This window comes from Pteropus vampyrus, unplaced genomic scaffold (assembly GCF_000151845.1).
Source record: "Pteropus vampyrus isolate Shadow unplaced genomic scaffold, Pvam_2.0 Scaffold300, whole genome shotgun sequence".
Classification (NCBI taxonomy): Eukaryota; Metazoa; Chordata; class Mammalia; order Chiroptera; family Pteropodidae; genus Pteropus; species Pteropus vampyrus.
The window spans coordinates 674,473-684,060 of NW_011889081.1; the positions used below are offsets into that span (position 1 = coordinate 674,473).

Here is a 9,588-nt window from a genome sequence, read left to right on the forward strand (position 1 = left end):
CACATACCAATACCAGTCCGTGGCCCCTTAGGAACCAGGCCTCACAGCAGTGGGTGAGCAGAGAAACTTCATCTATATTTGCAGCCGCTCCCCAGCGCTAGCATCACCTCCTCAGCTCTACCTCAGATCACCAGACCTTAGATTCTCACAGGAGCACCAGTCCCTGGTGCCAAAAAGGTTGACTGCTGATTCAGCGGATGCTCGTGGGAGGGCAGGTCAAAGCCTCCATGAGAACTTACCCTCCTTGGAGAAAGAGTTGCCAGGCTGTGGCTCACCGAGCTTCAACCCTGCCTTATCTACTAACACCCTGCCTGCTCCCAAGAGGGGCTGACACCATTTATGGTGAAAGAAACAAGAGAAGTGTTAAAAAATTTACACCATTAAGGAAACTGAGTGAGGAGCTCGTGGGAACTCTCTGTATAATCTTAGCAACTTTTCTGAAAACCTAAAACTTCTAACATTAAAAGATTTAAAAAAAAAAATTTTTTTTAAGAGGATAATAAACTACATAATGAAGGAGTATGGAGAGAACAAGTAAAAGTTGGCTGTTAGCTTTCTGTCAGCTAAAGCAAAAAGGGAAAATAAGGAATTCCATATTAACACAGCTGACTCTCGTTATTTGCAGCAATTCTATGATGTCACCTCAAACACCGAATTGGCAAATATTGAACCACTGCTTCTAAGAAAAACAGAGAGTTAGGGATCTGCGAGCCGCTTAGTAGTAACATTTTTGTCAACCAGGCAATACGAAAACCTTGTTTTATGTGTGCTTCTATTTAAGGACACCTTATTTAATATATATTGTTGACTCATTAACATTGAACTCAGGGCCAGCAGCACTGAAACGCATGTCTGAACAAGCCGATCTAACAGACATTTTCTCCAAAAGGCACATCACAGCCTCCTTGCACTTAGGAACCCTAGACAGCACTTCTGCACGACGCTTGGGGACCATTCTACACAGCAAAATAACCAACAAAAAGCACACGCACACACACAAAATGTGGCACTAAGCAGACTGCAAAAGGGACACGTGTTCCCAGTGTGAGAGCTGAAACAAGGAGGCAGAAGGACATCTCATTCAACCTCAGTTGGGGACATGCAGGTCGGGCACCTCAGCGTTTTTGCCACTCTGTGCTCATCCGTGAATGACCACGAAAGCATCCTGAGTATTGATTTGGGGGCTATAAGTAAATTTCAGTGAGAAGGCAAATTCGCAAATATGCAATATATGAATAACGAGGATTAACTGTATGTATATTAAAAGAAAGTGTCCCAACCAGTTCTTCAGGAGAGTCAAGCATTTGCCCTAATCAGTATACAGTTGACCCTTGAATAACAGGTTTGAACTGTGTGGTTCCACTTATTTGCAGATTTTTTCAATAAGTAAACAGTCAGCCCTCTGTATCCCTTGGTTTCACATCTACAGATTCAACCAACCGCCAGTCAATGATCTGGGAATCTGCAGATGCATATGCCTTGTTCTACACCATTTTATGTAAGGGACTTGAGCATCCACGGATTTTGAATCTCGGGGGATTCTGGAAACAATTCTCCATGGATACAAAAGGACAAGCATAGTTAAGTTTTTGGAGAGTCAGAAGTTATAAGTGGATTTGCGACTGCGTAGGGGTTTGGCGCCCCTAACCCCAACATTATTCAAGAGTCAACTGTTATGAATTTTTACATAAAAGACATTGAAAACCATAATAGGCACTGGCTTCAATGGCAATTTAATAAATAAAAAAAATCCAAAGATCTTTATAGTGTGTTGAATAACATTCCCCCCAAATTCACATCACCCATAATTTCACAATGTGGCCTTATTTGGAAATAGGGTCTTCAGGGAGGTAATTATTTAAAGATCTAGAGATGAAATCATACTGGATCATACCACATCCAATGACCTGGGGTCTTTATAAGGGGAGAGCACACTGAGAGATACAGAGAGAGGAAGGCCATGTGAAGATGCAGGCAGAGACTGGAATGATGCTGCCAAGCCAAGGAACGCCTGGGGCCACCAGAAGCTGGAAAAAGCAAGGAAGGATTCCCTCCTAGAGCCTTCACAGGGATCATGGCCTTGCTGACACCTTGATTTCAGATTTCTGGCCTCCAGAACTGGAAAGAAATAAACTTCTGTCACTTTAAACCACCCAGTGTGTGGTGATTTGCTATGGCAGCCCCAAGACACTAACGCGGTATTCACTTTAAGCCCAGCTCTGCCTTCCTGGGCTGGGCTGTCACCTCAAAGTCATCTCCAGATGCTTGGAAGAATCAAAAGGAAAAAAAAGCAGCATGGAAAGTGGCAATTGAAGCATATTTGGGAGTGACTGAAGGTACGCACCTATGTCCTGGTAGTGCCAGCCCCCCGCAAAGAACTCCTCCAGGAGGGCGGGCGGGCACCAGGTCTGAAGGAGGAGATCCACCTGGTGCTGCTTTCGCCAGCTCAAGGACTGGCACAACATCTCCCGGGCCCTGTCCAGGTGGAAGTCACGAGCCCGCAGGAACCGAAGGATGTGCTGATCTTTGGGAATCTGAGAGAAGGAGAAGGAGCAGCCTCAGTAGATGAAATTATGGAAACTGAGTCTCCTGTCTCATCTAAAAATATTTAGCAGGAGAAAGGACCATATATGTCCACAAGCCAAGGACTGCCGCAGTCACCAAAAGCCAGGAGAGACATGAACCAGATTCTCCCGCAGAGCTTCTTGAAGGAACTAACCCTGCCAACACCTTAATCTCAGACATCTGGCCTCTAGAACTGGGAGAGAATACATTTCTGTTGTTTTAAGCCTCCCAGTGTGTGGCATTTTGTTTCAGCAGCCCAAGGAAAGTAATACACCCTTCTTAACAGTTTGTTATATGAGCTGATAAATCCCTCTTTTTTTGACTCGTTGATTCATGCTGCTTTCCTGCCTCACATAACCTAAATAGCTGAGGTGACAAGCTAAGACCCTATCAGCTCTCCTTTTCCTCAGGCAAATATCAACAGTCTCAGGAAAGCCACCCCCATTCAAAAGTGCCCTTTTTTGAGTATTTATTCTGAGCCAGACATGGCTCTAAGCACTTTATGAGGATTGTCCCTTTAATTTGCTCTTGGAGGTATATGCTAACGTTATTTCCATTTTACAGATGGAAACAGGAAGACAGGTTACATCATAGCCCAACACTCTTTTGTCTGCTCCCCAGTGTAAGAGGAGAAGAGCTGGAGAGGAAGGTTCAGCGACTCATGAATAAGCAAGAAGTTCTTATTCAGTGGAGCTGAAGGTCAAGTCCATGCTTGGAACCTACATGCATGGTGGACATTCATGTTATGAGGCTTCGAGTCTAAAGGCAAAATCCACATGCTGTCAAAAATCAACCTTTGCAAGTCATTAAATCTCTTAGAAAAAAACACGGTCTTGTGACCATAGGGCTATACATCATTAGGTCTCAACCGGGAGTGACTGCCCCACAGAGTACATTTTTCTGGAGCCATTTTTGATTGTCACAACTGAGAGAGAAGAGCTCGTAGCATCTAGTGGGTGGAGGCCAGGGAGGCTGCTCAACTCGCTACAGTGCGCAGGATAGCCCCCATCACAAAGAACTGTCCAGCCTCAAATGTTAACAGTGCCAAATCAGTGATAATGCACGGCATGTGTTATAGATACAAAAGACAGTATATAATGAAAAAAAAAAAGGCAAAATCTAAGTGTCCAGTATTGCTAATTACACAGACTTATTTCCCTGGCTCCTTCTCCCCAGTGCCTGAGGCTGGGCAGCTCTGACTGCGCATCTGCCCCCGCGGGCCCTAGCCCTGCACCCACCTTGCCTTTGTGGTTCTCCTGCAACCAGCGCCGAAGCTGGATCAGGCAGCTCTCCTGCATAGGCGTGAGCTGGCCCAGGCACCTCTCAATGTAGTCTGCATCCAGCTTGTCCCCTGGAGGAGAAGAAGGAGGGCTTCAGGACAAAAGTGAGATGCTGCGTCTCTTCACCATGTGGTCTGTCTACCCTTTCTGGAACCCTCACATTACTGGGTACCTCGAATCTGAAATGTCGTTCCAAGCCACATGGTGGCCCTTACACCAGACAACAGCCACGTGGGCTCCAGATCCTCTTGTCTTTCTGACCCACTTCCAAGGGAAGTGCCGGAGCAAGCCTAGATCTCACCGTGGCAAGCGATGTATCCCTTTGACTCTCAGAAATGTCCTCTGAAGGTTTTTGTCCATCTCCCACCCCCTTCAACTTGGTAACCATCAGCTCGTTCAATATATCTATAGGCCTGTTCCTATTGTATTTTGTTTATTCATTTGTTTTGTTTTGTTTTAGATTCCACATATAAGTGAAATCATGCGGTATTTGTCTCTCTGTCTGGCTTATTTCACTTAGCATAATACCTTCTAGGTCCACCCACATTGTCACAAATGGCAAGATCTCATTCTTTTTTGCTGAACAAGATTCCATTGTGTGTATATGTGTGTATACATGTGTGAATACACACACACACATATATACCATATCTTCTTTATCTGTTCATCTATTGACAGATATCTTGGCTATGTAATAATGCTGAAATGAACACAGACCCAGTGTGTGGTGATTTGCTATGGCAGCCCCAAGACACTAACGCGGTATTCACTTTAAGCCCAGCTCTGCCTTCCTGGGCTGGGCTGTCACCTCAAAGTCATCTCCAGATGCTTGGAAGAATCAAAAGGAAAAAAAAGCAGCATGGAAAGTGGCAATTGAAGCATATTCGGGAGTGACTGAAGGTACGCACCTATGTCCTGGTAGTGCCAGCCCCCCGCAAAGAACTCCTCCAGGAGGGCGGGCGGGCACCAGGTCTGAAGGAGGAGATCCACCTGGTGCTGCTTTCGCCAGCTCAAGGACTGGCACAACATCTCCCGGGCCCTGTCCAGGTGGAAGTCACGAGCCCGCAGGAACCGAAGGATGTGCTGATCTTTGGGAATCTGAGAGAAGGAGAAGGAGCAGCCTCAGTAGATGAAATTATGGAAACTGAGTCTCCTGTCTCATCTAAAAATATTTAGCAGGAGAAAGGACCATATATGTCCACAAGCCAAGGACTGCCGCAGTCACCAAAAGCCAGGAGAGACATGAACCAGATTCTCCCGCAGAGCTTCTTGAAGGAACTAACCCTGCCAACACCTTAATCTCAGACATCTGGCCTCTAGAACTGGGAGAGAATACATTTCTGTTGTTTTAAGCCTCCCAGTGTGTGGCATTTTGTTTCAGCAGCCCAAGGAAAGTAATACACCCTTCTTAACAGTTTGTTATATGAGCTGATAAATCCCTCTTTTTTTGACTCGTTGATTCATGCTGCTTTCCTGCCTCACATAACCTAAATAGCTGAGGTGACAAGCTAAGACCCTATCAGCTCTCCTTTTCCTCAGGCAAATATCAACAGTCTCAGGAAAGCCACCCCCATTCAAAAGTGCCCTTTTTTGAGTATTTATTCTGAGCCAGACATGGCTCTAAGCACTTTATGAGGATTGTCCCTTTAATTTGCTCTTGGAGGTATATGCTAACGTTATTTCCATTTTACAGATGGAAACAGGAAGACAGGTTACATCATAGCCCAACACTCTTTTGTCTGCTCCCCAGTGTAAGAGGAGAAGAGCTGGAGAGGAAGGTTCAGCGACTCATGAATAAGCAAGAAGTTCTTATTCAGTGGAGCTGAAGGTCAAGTCCATGCTTGGAACCTACATGCATGGTGGACATTCATGTTATGAGGCTTCGAGTCTAAAGGCAAAATCCACATGCTGTCAAAAATCAACCTTTGCAAGTCATTAAATCTCTTAGAAAAAAACACGGTCTTGTGACCATAGGGCTATACATCATTAGGTCTCAACCGGGAGTGACTGCCCCACAGAGTACATTTTTCTGGAGCCATTTTTGATTGTCACAACTGAGAGAGAAGAGCTCGTAGCATCTAGTGGGTGGAGGCCAGGGAGGCTGCTCAACTCGCTACAGTGCGCAGGATAGCCCCCATCACAAAGAACTGTCCAGCCTCAAATGTTAACAGTGCCAAATCAGTGATAATGCACGGCATGTGTTATAGATACAAAAGACAGTATATAATGAAAAAAAAAAAGGCAAAATCTAAGTGTCCAGTATTGCTAATTACACAGACTTATTTCCCTGGCTCCTTCTCCCCAGTGCCTGAGGCTGGGCAGCTCTGACTGCGCATCTGCCCCCGCGGGCCCTAGCCCTGCACCCACCTTGCCTTTGTGGTTCTCCTGCAACCAGCGCCGAAGCTGGATCAGGCAGCTCTCCTGCATAGGCGTGAGCTGGCCCAGGCACCTCTCAATGTAGTCTGCATCCAGCTTGTCCCCTGGAGGAGAAGAAGGAGGGCTTCAGGACAAAAGTGAGATGCTGCGTCTCTTCACCATGTGGTCTGTCTACCCTTTCTGGAACCCTCACATTACTGGGTACCTCGAATCTGAAATGTCGTTCCAAGCCACATGGTGGCCCTTACACCAGACAACAGCCACGTGGGCTCCAGATCCTCTTGTCTTTCTGACCCACTTCCAAGGGAAGTGCCGGAGCAAGCCTAGATCTCACCGTGGCAAGCGATGTATCCCTTTGACTCTCAGAAATGTCCTCTAAAGGTTTTTGTCCATCTCCCACCCCCTTCAACTTGGTAACCATCAGCTCGTTCAATATATCCATAGGCCTGTTCCTATTGTATTTTGTTTATTCATTTGTTTTGTTTTGTTTTAGATTCCACATATAAGTGAAATCATGCGGTATTTGTCTCTCTGTCTGGCTTATTTCACTTAGCATAATACCTTCTAGGTCCACCCACATTGTCACAAATGGCAAGATCTCATTCTTTTTTGCTGAACAAGATTCCATTGTGTGTATATGTGTGTATACATGTGTGATATACACACACACACATATATACCATATCTTCTTTATCTGTTCATCTATTGACAGATATCTTGGCTATGTAATAATGCTGAAATGAACACAGAGTGCATATATCTTTTTAAATTAGTTTTTTTGTTTTCTTGGGATAAATATCTAGAAGTGAAATTGCTGGATCATATGGCAGCTCTTTTTAACATTTTCAGGGAACCTCCATACTGTTTTTCATAGTGGCTACACCAATTTACATTCTCACCAACAATGTACAAGGGTTCCTTTTTCTCCACATCTTCGCCAACACTTGTTATTTGTTGATTTATTGATGATAGGTGTGAAGTGATATCTCATTATGATTTTAATTTGTATTTCCTTGATGATTAGTGATGCTGAGCATCTTTTCATATGTCGATTTTTACCATCTGCATGTCCTCTTGGGAGAAATCTCTATTCAGGTCCTCCACCCATTTATTAAATTGATTTGTTTGGTTGTTTTTTGGTGTTAAGTTATATGAGATCCTTATATATTTTGGATATTAACCCCTTATTGGATATATCATTGGTGAATATTTTCTCCCATTCAATAGGTTTTCTTTTCATTTTGTTGATGGTTTTCCTCGCTGTGCAAAAACTTTTTAGTTTAATGCAGTCCCATTTATTTTTTCTTTTGTTTTCCTTGCCTAAGGAGACATATCCAAAACTATATTGCCAAGACCAATGTCAGAGAGTTTACTGCCTATGTTTTCCTCTAAGAGTTTTATGGTTTTGGGTCTTACATTTAATCTATTTGAGTATCGTGCTCACTTTAGCAGCACATATACTAATCTATTTGACTATATTTTTGTGTATGGTGTAAGAAAGTAGTCCAATTTCATTTTTTTTTTTTTTGCATGTATGTGTCCAGGTTTTTCAACACCATTATGGAAGAGACTGTCTTTTTACCCCATTGTATATCCTTGCCTCTTTCATCATAGATTAAATGACCATATAAGCGTAGGTTTATTTCTGGGCTCTCTATTCTGTTCCATTGATCTATGTGTTTGTTTTTATGCCAGTACTGTATTATTTTGATTATTGTAGCTTTGTAGTATAGTTTGATATTTACCTTCCACTTTGTTCTTTCTCAAAATTTCTTTGGCTATTTTGGAGTCTTTCATGGTTCCATATAAATTTTAAGATTAGTTGTTCTAATTCTGAGAAGAATGCCATTTGTATTTTGACAGGGATTGCACTGAATCTGTAGATTGCTTTAAGTGGTATGGACACTTTAGCAATATGAATCCTTCCACTCCATGAGCAGGGTATATCCTTCCAGGTATTTGTATCTTCTTCAATTTCTTTCTTCAATGTCTTACAGTTTTCAGAATATAGATAAATATTTCGCCTCTTTGGTTAAATTTATTCCTACGTATTTTATGATTTTTGATGCAATTATAAATGGAACTGTTTTCTTAATTTATTCTTCTGATCATTATTGGTACAAAGATAATTAACAATATAATATATATCATCTCAATGAGTTTTCTCAATACCCTGTGAGGTGGGTGTCACTATTATTCCCACTTTAGAGAAGATAAAACTGACGCCCAGACAGGTAAAGTAACTCAAACAAGTAAATGTATGTAGTGTGCCCAGCATAACAAAGGCAATCAATAAATACCAGTTCTTTTTGCCTTCCTACATCTCTAGCTTCCTTGTGAGGTACAAGACTTTTAGGATACAGAGCCCTGGCCCCAAAATACAGCCCAGAGCTGCACAGATCACTCTCACTGTTCAATCCCATCTTCCACTATTGGGCTGTGCAGGGTCAGCATGTGCCAGCATTTAGAGGTTGGGCTCCAATTTGACGTCCTATTGCCCACTCTTAACCATTGGGGTAGCAGATGCTGGCATAGTGAGGCATCGCAGCATGGTAGCCTCTCAGCAGTAGGTGGAGACAGTTCACAAAGAGCAGCCCCCAGGAACACAGCCCATTCTTTGTGTGCAGATGACACAATAAAAAAACAAATGGAATGTTCGCAGTCCAGCAGTGGGAACCAGCGGTTCCCTCAAAAACAAAAAAAAAGCCAGGACTGGTGGTCACGCCAACTGTGCCAGGAGGTGTATAGGTAAATAGAGGCAAGAGAGATGCTGTGGGGAGAACCGTCCTGACCCAGAAACACTGAGAGGGGTCAGAAGCAGGGATGCTGAGGGTGAGGAGAGGTTGAGGGAGAAACACGAGGGAGGCAAGAGATGCCAGCATCCTTCCGGCCTCCAGGAAGCTGTGAAGGCCTCTTTCTTCTTCTGAGCACAAAGGCTCAGTGATTCAGAGCACATGACTGTGCCTCCTGTCAGCCATCCTGAGTACCAGCCCTGCTGGTGGACAGCACAGACAAAAGGAAAGAAAGACCTGTGTAACACAGGGAGGGCACAGGACATGACCCACAGCGTGTGTGCACCGGAAGGCGCAGAAGTGCAGTGTTGTAAAAACAATTTTTTTAACTATTTAAAAAGTGTTTGTACAACAGCGGCCAGTTAGTGCACACGGATGGTGCAGAATAAATATTTGTTGAATAAATAAATTTTGTTCTTCCTAATCATGGCCCCAGATGTATTTTGGGTTACATGGGTTACACATCTTTGAGTCAGCAAGCCCTACACTTCATTGGCCCCAAAGAAAAATCTGAACTGTCCTGAACATAAATGTACATGATTAAAACTGGATTTATGGGGTATGTGCATGAAAAA

At 43.6% G+C, this 9,588-nt stretch overlaps 1 protein-coding gene across 1 annotated transcript in view; it reads right to left on the minus strand.

The window, feature by feature from the left end:
- SEC14L5 (SEC14 like lipid binding 5) overlaps positions 1 to 9,588 on the minus strand; it is a 46,407-nt gene that overhangs the window by 14,788 nt on the left and 22,031 nt on the right. Inside the window, 4 exon segments of the mRNA XM_011376614.2 lie at positions 2,345 to 2,534; positions 3,804 to 3,916; positions 4,754 to 4,943; positions 6,213 to 6,325. Of these exon segments, the coding sequence (XP_011374916.1) occupies positions 2,345 to 2,534; positions 3,804 to 3,916; positions 4,754 to 4,943; positions 6,213 to 6,325 (606 nt within the window).